Source organism: Ctenopharyngodon idella, chromosome 3 (genome assembly GCF_019924925.1).
Source record: "Ctenopharyngodon idella isolate HZGC_01 chromosome 3, HZGC01, whole genome shotgun sequence".
Classification (NCBI taxonomy): Eukaryota; Metazoa; Chordata; class Actinopteri; order Cypriniformes; family Xenocyprididae; genus Ctenopharyngodon; species Ctenopharyngodon idella.
The window spans coordinates 57502085-57516213 of record NC_067222.1 but is presented as its reverse complement, the minus strand read 5'-3'; the positions used below and the strand labels follow the sequence as shown (position 1 = coordinate 57516213).

The window sequence follows — 14129 nt, the reverse complement described above, 5'->3', positions numbered from 1 at the left end:
TAGTGGTTCTGTTTAGGGTCGAGGAACATTGGAGTCTATTTTGGAGTTCAAAATGTGCTTTTAGTGATTCATTATGAGTATCTTTTAGATTTTTGTAAATTTCTTTAACAATAGTTTTGGGGTTGTAGCTGTGGTCAATTGGGAATTGAGTTTCATGGACAAGTTGAAGAGCGAGTGTGTTTTAGAGGATGAGATTCTGCTGAGGTTTCATTGGCGAGGAGGGCTTTATATTGGACTGAATTAGGATCAGACCGATGGAGGTGATGCCAGAACTGAACACATCTCTTCTGGATCTCAATGTTCAGTGGGTACAAACCTAATTCAGCCCTGCAGGTGTCATTAGACGTGCTTCTGTGAACCCCTAAAATGTTTTTGCCAATTTCCAATTGTAGTTTTTCTACAGAAGTTTTATCCCAATTTCTAAAATTTAGTACTGGTCCTCAAATTTCACATCCATATAAAAGAATTGGTTTTGTTATTGAATTATATAATTTTATCCAAGTGTTAATGGGTAGTTTTAAGTGACCGCATCGTGACTTTATAGCATAAAAAGCCCTCCGAGCCTTTTCGCTCAGTGTTTTGACAGCCAGACCGAAGCACTGATATCGATGCCCAGATAACTGTAACTGGTGTTATGCTGTAGGACCTGGCCTTTATAAGTGGAGTGATGTTTGTTTCCCCTGAGATCTGGCCTTTTTCTGGAACACCATGACTCTGGTTTTGTCCAAATTGACTGTCAGGACCCACTCATGACAGTACTGTTCCAGCAGGGACAGGCTCTGCTAAAGGCCCTCAGGTGTGCGGACAGCAGGACCAAATCATCCGCGTACAGTGGACATCTGACCTCTCTGGTGGAGAGTGAGGCTGGGGACAGTAGAGTGACCTCTGACCACCTCTGTGTGGTATAGAGTGAGGCTGGGGACAGTAGAGTGACCTCTGTGTGCTGTAGAGTGAGGCCGGGGACAGCTCTCTACAGCTCCATATGTGACCAGAGCAGGTTGCATTTGCAAACCAAACCCAAAGTACCTGGAATGAAAAAGAAAGTTCTGTAATTCAGTAACAAAATGTTCAAGTTATAAATGTTGACATTATAACTGATGTTAAAATGTGAGTTAACAAATGTTATGTGTTAATTGCCCTTTTTACTCTCAGCTCAAATATATCTGTTGAATGCCTTTCCTATGAAAAAAAAAAAACTTTGAGTTAACTTCAATATAAGGAACTGTTCATTAAGGAATAACTGTCAAAGTTAAAGAAGGAGGATGTAGAACATAGTAGTGTTCTGTAGATCTGAGCAGACTAAGATCCTAAAGCTTGCTTATACGCATGCGCGAGCTGATGCTACGGTGTTGAAGTTTGTACATTGCGTGTTGAACTCCTGCATGTCTCATAGTAAAGATACTGTTGTTAAAAAGGATCTTTGCCTTGCCACTCGTCATTTAATACTGTGGCACACAAGGCCAGAGTTATACACTTTCAAAGAGAGGATTCAAAGAAGGAAAAAAAACAACAACACAGAAGTGCCTATTTTTTGTGTTCATTTTGATACATTTTTGTTTTTTAAATGGTTTCCTTTAAAATGACACCAATATTTTGCATTTACTTCACTGCATGTGGATAAGGGGAGGCATCAGATTTGGGTATGTCCAATTTCAGGTGGAATTCCAAAATAACCCAAAGAGCTTAAGGGGTTAATAAAGGGTATTGTCCTAATTCAGCTCTGCATGAGTTGTTTGGTGTAGCTCCGTTTACTTTTAAGATGCTTTTACAAATTTGAGTATGCAGAGTTTCAATTTCTTCTTTTTCCCATTTTGAAAAATCTCGGGTTTTTAGGGGTCCCCATACCTCACTGCCATACAGAGCAATTGGTTCAGTTATTGCTTTTAGGATTTTCAGCCAGGTTTAAATTGGAATTTCATGTCGAATTGTATTTTTAATCATGTAGAAGATGTGTGTCTTTTTTCCCTACACCTGGATCTGTTTTGAAAAATAATTACTTTTGTTTTTGCTAGGTTAATTTTAAGAGCCCATGTTTGACTGAATGTCAAGGAGTTGTTGTAGTCCTTCTTTTGTTTTTGACAGAATCACTAAATCATCTGCAAAGAGGAGACATTTAATCTCTGATTCAGTCAGGGTTGGGCCAGGGGCAGTCAAATTATTTAATGCTTTGGCTAATTTGTTTTATAACCGTCTCATATTTTCCTAACACAACACTAGTTATACAACTTAATGAAGGGGGATTGTATTAAATGTTTAAATATCAAACTCAGTCAAAAGAACTTCATCATGTTCCTCTAGGGGGCAGTAACACACACTCTTTAGGAGGCTTTGAGAGATTTCTCACAATAGTTGAGTTTCAGCAACATCTTTAGCATCACTTTTGACTCTTAAACCAACATCAGAACATTTTCTTAATGCCACTATGATCTTGGCTGGAGTTTGAAAGATTCTTATATTTATCTTTGTAATATCAGTGAAGGTTCATAATAGCTTATTCAGATTTGTTTCATAACTGATAAACTCTGTTACATCAGTCCTGATAATTAAACTGAACTGAATGAACATTGAACTGAGTTGAATAATGACACTGTTTCTTTCTGTAGAGTTGCTTACAGCTGAATGAAGCTGGTAATTGATTAACTTTGCAGGATCATTAAATGTAGGGATTTCAGAACTGAACTGAACTGAGCTAAATGATGACACAGTCATGACAGCAGTCCTTTTGTGCTGCTTTATTGTTGAATTCAGCATGTTTCCCACTGATGAACTTTGACACATTACACTGTTATTGAACTACATTAAGTTAACATTGAACCAAATTGATTTAAATAATTACATTGTCTTTTTAGAGCTGCTTTACAGCTGAATTAGCACTTGTTTATAATTGAAGAAATAAAGGTTACTTACTTGCCTTGAATTGTAACAAGACAAAAACCAATATCAAAATGTTTTTATAGAAAGGCACTCTCTATGAACCAGTAAGGCAGACTATGGCGTAAAATTATTTTAATGGTTTTAATTTAAATAATGCTTCCTTTTTGAGAAAATCCTAAATGAACTTGTCAGATCTGAACTCAAGACTGAAGATAGAAAGATTCTGTAATAGATCCAGACGATTGCAAAGCATGCTGAGAACTAAACATCCACTGCCCAGTTTCAGTTCATTCAACACAAATGATGAAGTAAACTTCAGTTTGACATATTTAAGTGGATTTTACTTAATTAAATTATGACAGAATATTCAGTAATTGTGTGGTTTTAACTCATTTTAATGAAGTTCATTTAACAAGCAGCAGAAATCATGTTTAAAGTGTAGATTAAAAAATGGACAGATTGATAATTCCTGATTGTGATGTGTTTTATCTCCATCAGATTCCCATCAGTTCACTCTGGATCCAAACACAGTGAATGAAAACCTCCGTTTGTCTGAGGGGAACAGAGTGATTACTGACACTAACACAGTCCAGCCGTATCCTGATCATCCAGACAGATTTGATTATCATCGTCAGGTATTGTGTAGGGAGAGTGTGAGTGATCGACGCTGTTACTGGGAGATTGAGTGGAGTGGAGATGAGGGTCAAGTGTTTATATCAGTGTCATATAAGAGCATCAGCAGGAAGGGACGGGGTAAAGAGTATGTGTTTGGACGTAATGATCAGTCCTGGAGTTTGTTCTGCTATCACTCCGGTAACTCATTCTTACACAATAACACAGAGACTCATCTGCCTTTAATTACAAGCCCTAGAATAGGAGTGTATGTGGATCCCAGTGCAGGAACTCTGTCCTTCTACAGCATCTCTGGAGACACAAAGAAACACGTCCACACAGTCCAGACCACATTCACTCAACCGCTCTATCCTGGGTTTTGGGTTCATACTGGAACATCAGTGAAACTGTGTTGATGACCAAGAATAGATTCTTGAGAGATTCTACCAATAATAATTTGAGCTGCATGATAAATTACTAACAATCAGATGTTATAGAATCTCTTATTTTCTCCTTATGACATTAATACTACAGTTGAACTTCTGTCGTTGAAATAACAGAACAAATGTGTGTAATAAATCCTCATATAGACAGTGTTTGTGTGTACTGGTAATCCCTACGTTATGGAATATAATATATATATATATATATATATATATATATATACCAAATGACCTCACAAGTATAGTAATACTATAGTAAATTTTAACCTGGCCTTTTTTCAGGTCCCCATGAGGAAACAATCTTATAAATCATACAGAATGATTTTTTCTGAAAATTTAAAAATGCAGAATGTTTTCTGTGATGGGTTGGTTTAGGTAACTTTGTATGTGAGGGAGAAAATGCATATAAGCCTCATTGTCCTCCAAGACTGTGTTTGTGTATAGTGTTTCTTGGGGTTTTCTTGTGCATCAACAAAAAGTTTTTGTGTATTTGTTTTAGAGATTGTTTTATCAATAAATGTAGAGTGTTTCAATTTGCATTTGTGTTGATTGTATCAAGGTAATTAAGATATTTTAAAGTAAAATTTGAAATGTACTAAATTATGATATGGACGGGGGATGCAAAATTCACTTTCACATGGTGTTTGAACATAAATGTGGGTTGGCAGTGTGTGTACACAACCACCCTTTCATGAGTTCATGTGCCCTTATATTCTTCGCGTAAGTGGTAAACAGATCTGTATAGCAGTGTGGTATGATTTTCCAACAAACGACAAACTCTGACATAATCTGACCTGGCCACGAACTGTTGCCATGATGATGAGGCAAGTCCCTTGTAAAGACTGCTGTTTGATCGCGCCGGCGCCTCACGCGCTCACAACAAAACACTGCAAACGTGACCTACTGACTATCAGAGGGGTATTCTCCCCTCTAAAAGGAGGGAGAGAATAGCAGGCCCCTCTTTTAATTTAAGTAGCGAGGGGTGTTCTTCCCTTGCTGAGGGATAAACAGCAGGCCCCTGCAATTATAGCAGCAAAGGGTGTTCTCTCCAGCGGGAGAAAAACAGCAGCCCCTTTTTTTTGCGAGGTACTGACTGCTGGCTCCAAATGTACAGCAGTGGTGTTCTCTCCAGCTGGAGAACCACGAAACAAAGCAGCATTGGCGTGAGGGGTAGGAGAGCAGCGTGCCCTTGTGCATGCGAATACTACGAGAATACAGAGTGTGTTTTTATATATATATATACAGGTGCTGGTCATATAATTAGAATATCATGAAAAAGTTCATTTTTTTATTGTAAATTATTTTTAAAAATGAAACTTTCATATATTCTAGATTCCCTACATGTAAAGTAAAACATTTCAAAAGTTTTTTTTTTTTTAATTTTGATGATTAGAGCGTACAGCTCATGAAAGTCCAAAATCCAGTATCTCAAAATATTAGAATATTTCCTAAGATCAATCAAAAAATGGATTTGCTAAACAGAAAAGTTCAAGTTCTTTAAAGTATGTTCATTTGTGCACTCAATACTTGGTCGGCAGCACATATTACAGCAAATGACTTGCTCCTAGCACAAATTACTGCATCAGTGAAGTGTGGCCTGGAAGTGATCAGCCTGTGGCACTGCTGAGGCACTATTGAGCCTTCAGATCATCTGTATATTGTTGGATCGACTGTTTCTCATCTTTCTCTTGAAAATATCCCATAGATTCAGGTCAGGCATGTTGGCTGGCCAATAAAGCACAGTAATATCATGGTCAGCAAACCACTTGGAAGTGGTTTTTGCACTGTGGGCAGGTGCTAAAGTCCTGCTGGAAAAGGAAATCAGCATCTCCATAAAGCTTGTCAGCAGATGGAAGCATAAAGTGCTCCAAAATCTCCTGGAAGATGGCTGCATTGACTTTGCACTTGATAAAACACAATGGACCAACACCAGCAGACATCACGGCCCCCCCAAATCATTACTGACTTCAGAAACTTCACACTAGACTTCAAGCAGCTTGGATTCTGTGCCTCTCCAGTCTTCCTTCAGACTCGGGGACCATGATTTCAACATGAAATGCAAAATTTACTTTTATCTGAAAAGAGGACTTTCGACCACTGTTCACTGTCCAGTTCTTTTTCTCCTTAGCCCAGGTAAGATGCTTCTGACATTGTTTCTGTTTCAGAAGTGGCTTAGTAGTCCTTTTCCTGAAGATGTCTGAGTGTGGTGACTCTTGATGCGCTGACTCCGGCTTCATTCTACTCATTGTGAAGCTCTCCCAAGTGTTTGAATCGGCTTTACTTGACAGTATTCTCAAGCTTGCGGTCATCCCTGTTGCTTGTGCACCTTTGCCTACCCAATTTCTTCCTTCCAGTCAACTTTGCATTTAATATGCTTTGATACATCACTCTGTAAACAGCCACCCCATTCAGTAATGACCTTCTGTGACTTATTCTCTTTGTGGAGGGTGTCAATGATTGTCTCCTGGACCATTGGCAATTCAGCAGTCTTCCCCATTAGTGTGGTTTCAAAGAACAAGAGATACCCGGAATTTATACTGTAGGGATGGTCATTTAATGAAACTCAAATGTAAATATTCTAATATTTTGAGATACTGGATTTTGGACTTTCATTAGCTGTACGCTCTAATCAACAAATTTAAAAAAAAAAAAAAAAAACTTTTGAAATGTTTTACTTTACATGTAGGGAATCTAGAATATATGAAAGTTTCATTTTTTTAAATAAATTACAATAAAAAAATGAACTTTTTCATGATATTCTAATTATATGACCAGCACCTGTGTGTGTGTATATATATATATATATATATATATATGTGTGTGTGTATATATATATATATATATATATATATATTAGAAGAGCTGCTCAAGGCTTTTTGCGCTAATAATACATCCTGAGTTGTAGGCCTAATGTATCGTTGATACGCTGATGATGACCACTGACCCATTGCTTTGAGCATGGGTATGGAGACTGTTGAAGCTGCGGTGGTTGCCGTGCCTATGCGGAATGAATGGCTGGTATAAAGCGGGGACCATGCCACAATGAAGGCATGCGGTTCGGAGACATGAGGCAAACCAATGCTTGGACATAGCTTCTCCTTTCTCTGTAATGAAAAGTGGATCTGTAGGATTTGATTTACTGCGTGAGCTAACCAGCTGGTTCATAGCTGTGAGGGGACAATATCCGTCATTGGTTGAAATGAATGACTCAGTGACTCTCTCATCAATAGGATCAAATTATCATTCCTTCCAAAATGTTCCAAAATTATCATTCCTTCTTTCAATGTCTTTCCATTTTTTAATGTGTACTTATTTAATTTAAAAATATTACATTTAATTGATTATAACTTTATGGTTTATTATTATTTTAACTAACATTAATTATTAAATTTAATAATTTCAGAATCAGAAAAAGCTTTATTGCCAAGCATGCTTCTGCATACAAGGAAGCTGTTTTAGTGACATAACCTTTCAGTACACACACACAACAACAACACAGAGACAAAAAAAAAAAAAAAAAACACACACATGTAAATATAAAGACAAATATTGCAAAATAAATAATAATAAATTGTATGACCTGTTGTGCTATAGATGATAATGGAATAAAATAGAGTGAGATGCAGGGATGTACTATGATGGAGGGAGTAACAAATAAATAAACAACATTGCACATTTTTATTGCATAAGTGGGAAACATTTAACTGTTCATGAGGTAGATTGCCTGGGGGATGAAACTGTTCTTGTGCCTGACTGTCCTGGTATTTGCGGCTCTGAAGCACCGGCCAGATGGCAAAAGTTCAAAAAGGGGATAACTTGGATGTGAGGGATCCAGAGTGATTTTCTGAGCCCTTCTCCTCACTTTGGATGTATACATTTCTTGAAGGGTGGACAGAGGAGCACCAATAATCCTTTCTCTGTAGATTATATTTCTCTGTAGTCTTCTGATGTCTGATTTTGTAGGTGAACCAAACCAGGAGAGACTCAATTACAGCTAAATAGAACTGTCTCAGCAGCTGCTGTGGCACATTAAACTTCCTCAACTGGCAAAGGAAGTACAACCTTTGTTGGGCCTTTTTAACAATGGATATTTGTTTTATTTGAATTTTTAACAATTCAAACAAAACAAACAATACATAAAAAGAAAAATCACAAAACTTTTTTAACACAAAAAAAATCACAAATATGCAAATTTGCTTATATAAAAGACAAATACACACTAATAACACTACTTCAGAATAAATTCTATTTTAATTACAAAAAAAACTACTTTTTCCAAACAAAGAACAATGTTTCTCTTTCAAAAAGTCAAAGACAAAACTTTATATATAACCACATATGCACACATATACATATTCCCTCCATCTCTTTGTATACGTATTTATCTGTCTGTCTCTCTACATATTTATAAACTACAAACTCTGGGTCAATATCACGATAAAGTGCCTTTGAGACTTCACAATTTCCAAAATAAAAATATGAGATTTTCTATTAAAATTCATACTTGTTATATCAAGGAGACTGTAGGCTGTTAAAAATGCATATTGCTCAAGCTCCTGCACTTTTTATAAAATAACTGGAAGCAGACAATTTTCAAGTAAACCACAAAATATGTCCACCCTGTCATGGACAAATTCAAAATAGACTAAATACATTTTCATTACATTGTAATTATAAAATGTAGATTTTCAGAAAGATAATTTGTCCCTTTCTCAACAATACATTTTACTTAGTAGGAAAAGTCTTTTAAAAATTGTAAATTACTGCAACATATTTGTATCCCTATAAAATATTCAAAGTTGCACTTTAATAAAATCAAACAGAAAAGATATCTGATCAAACTTTCAATGAATACTAACTGGCCATCATTTCTTTATAAAGAAATCACACAAAATGTTTTGCTAACCTGTTTAAATAATTTATTTATTTTCATAAAACATAAAGATGACAAGGTGGACCATAGCACAACAAACTGGACAAATACATTAATGGGTAAAGAGGACATTAGAGAAACAACACAAACAACAAGAAACTCTTAAGCAATATAAATAATGATTTAAAAAATATATATTCTACACTGTAAATTGTAAATTGATTTAAAGGGGCATTTTTACATTTATAAGGCCATTTTTTCTTACCTTATTAGATGTATGCATTATATTTTGTATATTTTTTTTTTTATATATTTTACTTATCATCTTCAGACCATGGTGACAAAATGTTATGGTTTTTGTGTCAATAGACCATTAATAAACCATTTCACATACCACAGCAACAAATTTGAAGCATGATGCCAAAATGACACTTGAGGCTGTATCTCTGCAATTTTTGGCATACTGACACCAAACTTTGTGTGTGCGCCATTGTCAACTCACACAGAACACACCACATGGATTTGATAACAGCGCCACCTATTGATGAAACGTGATAAGCCAATGAATCATGTTATTCGAGGTTGTATTTATGATTTTTCAGCCATTAAAATCATCCTAAAATGGCTTCAGTGACTCATTGTTACAGTTGGTCTGATGCTCCATGACATGCTTAGCTCCTCAGTTTGCCTCTGGAGTGCTTGGCCCCGCAATTGCTGCTTGCAGCTATATTTTTGTTTATAATTGTTTCAACAATGCTGGACTTATGACATGAAATATCCTGAGTAGACAGTATGGGGGGGGCGGCGCGTCATCCAGGGTTGCTATGGCAACAGTGTAACTGTCATTACTAGAGCGGCTCAACTTTGAACAACAACGCAACTTTGACCGTCTCATTATTTCTGTCACATAGGTGGGTAAATCCTGTCACAATGTCTATACAATGTCAAGAGAACATGTTACTAATGTAGATCTACCAGTTTAGTGCGGTAAAGTGCAGTTTAAGAGAGAATTTATAGCGGAGATTGTATCCGCTCGTCATAACGGCCGTTAACGGCTCGGGTGTGTCACATATTAACTTCAAAGTTAACAAAAAATGCTCCAGCACGCTGAAATCCCACACTAATGTTAAGTTTTTCTGTATTAAAGTTTACGTAAGGGCTATTACTAATGTTTTAGTTTGTATGATATCAGTATCGGTTAAAAATGTCCATTATACTCATCAAATGTGTTTATTTGTGTATTCAGAGAGTTAGCTTGAGTATTCAGTTCAAATGAATGATACTTTGCTTAATACCTTTAATATGGACGCTTGGTAAAATGATAAACTGTTATGAAGCATATAGAAACAGTATATGGTTATGTCAGTTTATGTGGACTAAGTATTAAATTAATTCCAGTAAAATGTGTTATGAATGTACTGTATAAAATGTGAACGCATGAAGAAAGAGCCGAGACAATGGTTTGGTTATGCAGAATACACTGTTTATTGATTTGGATGGATCACATGTAAAGACTTCAATAATTATTATTGCTGAACAGAGATATTCATGAAGTTACAAGACACTGTGACTGAATGATTGTAATAAAATCATTACTAGAGCATTACTGCAGTACTGCCAACTGGACATTGGGGGCACTACATATGCTCTGCCTTTGTGTGTAAAGATGGTCATTTTTAAGCATGACTGTTTGGATTTATATGAAATGGTAACACTACAATAAGAGTCCATTTGTAACAGTAAATAAGGTTAATAAAAGTATTGTTCATTTTTAATTTCAACATTTACATTTGTTGTCTCTTACATTAGTTATAATGAATTAACATGAACGATCAATGTATAATTAATATATTATTTTCCTCTTACCTCCGAATAAAGTAGCTATTCATAAGCGCAGTGCTGCTTTGTTTACAGCAGTAACCAAGGAAACGCTGTATCTCTTCCATAAGCACCACCTGCTGTCAGAGAGTGAATCTGCGTCTCATTCAGCCTGTCTGCTGTTTTTGTTTCAAGCTTTTTTTGTGCACTAGCATATAATTTCACAAAAATAAAGTCAGACCGTTGTTTTTGCTTTAAATCTTGAAAATCAAAAACAACAGCTCATGCAGATTAAAATACACTGTTTACCTATAGCTATTTGAAATAGCTAGATATTTTTGTTTATAATAAAGTAGCACAAATCAACGCTAATAACACACTGCACCGTAGCGTGTCATAATTATAATACGTGTTGCCAGAAAAAATGAATAACTTCACTGCTACACGTGAATGACGCGTATCGTCTGAGGCGACACTTCACTGCCACACGTGATTTACGTGGCGTCTACGTCACGTCTACACCTCGTCTGCGCCTTAAATTGAATGGAATAAATAACAGAAAAGTCATTTTTTTGAACCCTTGGGAATGCCATAGAAAGCAGTCTAAGAAAAACTCTGTTTTCCACCACCGTTCTGCAAAGCGCCAGGCAGGAATACCACAGGTTGGTGGTTTTCACGATGGAGAAGCAAGCCACCTTCAGTCAGGTGGAAAAGATCGGCACCGCAGTCAGGCTGCAGAGCGTCAAGCGCAGTATAAGAGAGCAGCCTAACTGTTTTTAGAGATCGGCCTCACTGATGGAGTGTGTTGTGCTGAATCACCGGTGTGCTCTGCTTTAATTGGGGACTTATGCCTGTTTTTTATAGGCTTCTCTGAACCAGGCTCTACGATGGCGTATGCTCCCATTGGACCAGCATGGAGGTGACCAGGCTGTCGTTTCTGCGTTACACGTCACCGAGCTGCAGAAGGATGAGTGTAGTGGAGGTAAAGGCTCTCGGTCTGAAGCAGAAGGTGCGAATTGCAGAGTTGACGTTTCAGAGCCCAACCCTTCTGTTCTGTAGGTGACCGAACTGGATAGAAAATAATGTTGTGTTTGTGGTTGGTTTCTGTAGGTGGAAGAGATCCGTGTAAAGCTTCAACTTCACGGTTCCTTAGAAGACATCTCGGACTGTGAGCTCTAAGAAGTGCTGATCTGCGACGAGATCAGTGTGACGCTGTGGGACAGCTTCGTCAACCAGGCTGAGGGCGACAACGTGTATGCCTTCAAGAACCTGTCTACGAGAGAGAGAGAGACAGGAGCATCTGTGTACTGGCCCGGCAAGCACCATCGAGCAGATCGCAGATTTGGAAGTGCCAGAGGTGGCGAGGAGGAGGACGGATCAAAGGCACTTTTCAGTGCCACTATAAAGGGCTTTGAGGTGACGATCTGACAGAAATGTTCCAGCTGCCAGTTTGAGCAGAGGGAGTTCGTGGAGACGTCCATGACGCACAGGTGTGAGAAATGCAGCCTTATGCAGGCGTCACTAGCTTTCTTCTCATCTTTTAGAGGGAAAGCCACCGCCTCGACTGCCGGAGGCGAGAAGAGAGAGTGCTGCTGACGACCTGTCTGTGCGCCACCAGACTCAGTAGTGTGTTTAATGATGTGGAGACCATCAAACATCACTTCCTGCAGTTGGCAGAAATTTAATTAATTAGAAATCCTGCCTACCGAGGTTTAATTTATAGTGTTTTAATTGTTGAGATTGGCCTGTTTTTCTGAAGAAGATCCAGGCATTCTGTAAAGTTTTCAGAAGACAGCTGATTAGTAAAGTTTGTCCATATTGACACACATAAACAGATTTTGAGATACTGTATGTAGTTCATGTAAAGTAATGCTACCATGAATACTCTGCATTTGTTGCTGTTACTGTGGCGTTCTCTGGTTGCCCATGAACATTTTTCCATTGCTAAACATTCACTGTCAATGCCCTGTATTTGGTCATTAAGGTTTGACACTAATCATTTTACTGTCACTTATATCAGAGCTTTATATGTTTTTCAAGACATATTATTTCCATTTCATTCTTGTTATTGGCAGGGTTCCTATGTGGTTTGGAAAAGTATGGAATTTGATTTGAGTAATTTCCAGGTTTGGAAAAGTATGGAAAAAAGAAATCAGAGTATGGAAAAATATTTGTGTTTACAGACTATTGTCTCTATTCAGTTTTCTAATTTATCATACCTGCAAACTAGTCACTTTACAGCTAAATTAGCCCTTTTGAATCAAAATACATAATTTATGTGAATCGTGTAGATCCGAAGAGGTTTGTGACTCAGGATTCTCACAAGAATCGAAAATGGGCCACTTTCCCATAGACTGGAGTGAGTCGCGATCTTTCTTGGTGCTCTTTGGCGTGATAGATCGGTGCAGCGCTCGTGAACCGACCATCTCAGCCGCTTTACTAGTTACAACACAAAATAAACATCTTAAGGTATGTTGAAAGATACAGTACAACTTACCGAAATCCATATCATGTCACATGCAATCGATCAATCAGTGTTTAAACCGCAGAAAGGCGTCAATAAAACAGCTTGTAAAAATGTCACATTTAGTCTACCTCAGAAAAGCCGTTCAATGTCCAAAAACTAATGTCAGCTACAAAAATTAACTTCGAGAGGAGCATTTTGTTAAATATATGCACTATAGGCTATTGCATATTTATTGTATTTGTACTTAACATGTGCTTTAATATTGAATGTATAAATCTGTTTCATGACAGCCACCATTTAAATGTTTTGGGCCCACATTAAAAAAAGAGTAGAAAAATAATTGTAATCAAATCAAATCGCAAGCTTCTGAATCAAAATCACATTCAATTGTGAAATTTGTGCTCAGCCCTACTGCCAATACTTTATTATTATTATTATATTATTATTTTTTTTTTTTTAACTTGAAGCAAATGTTGTTTTTTCCATTTGTGTTCTTGTCAGAGTGCACCAGAATGCTTCGTTTACATGTTAAAATCACAAAAATCTTCTCCTGGGGGAGACTGATACTGTGCTTGTGTAGGCTACTCATACTCATAGGCTACTCTATACAAATGCTTTCATATCAACAACAAATACCGACAACAGAGCAGAATGGATAAATCAGAGAAGGACGTCTATGAAGTGAATGTGTTGAATTATTTGAATGTTAAACAAATTAAATATTTGCACCTATGTAGCAAATGGTATGGTCAGAAATGGAAACAAACTAAGTCACTACGCCACCCTGTTAAACAGGGAATATATTAGTACTTGTAGATTAATCCCCAACAAAAGTCTCACAGGTATGTGATTTTAAGAAGAGAAGGGCCTAGATGTGAATACTAAATACCAAACTTTATTTCAACAATCAAACACTAATTTAAAAATCACTAAAAGACTACAAACATGAAGCAGAGAAAACATAGAAAAGGAGACCGAGGATTACCAATGGCAGAAAATCGTTTGGAAAGAGGTCTGGAAATTTGAGTATGGAAAAGTATGG

At 37.1% G+C, this 14129-nt stretch overlaps 2 protein-coding genes across 3 annotated transcripts in view; one reads left to right on the top strand and one right to left on the bottom strand.

Annotated features, from left to right (window-relative positions):
* Window positions 1–4466, top strand: part of LOC127508744 (NACHT, LRR and PYD domains-containing protein 12-like) — a 46851-nt gene extending 42385 nt beyond the window's left edge. For both annotated transcript variants that reach the window (XM_051887085.1, XM_051887084.1), the window contains one exon: window positions 3373–4466. In XM_051887085.1, coding sequence (XP_051743045.1) covers window positions 3373–3902 — 530 coding nt within the window. In that variant the 3' untranslated portion in view covers window positions 3903–4466. The remainder of the gene's footprint in view (window positions 1–3372) is intronic.
* The window catches only part of LOC127508903 (uncharacterized), a 201129-nt gene that overhangs the window by 153552 nt on the left and 33448 nt on the right, over window positions 1–14129 (bottom strand). The gene's annotated exons all lie outside the window — the stretch shown is intronic.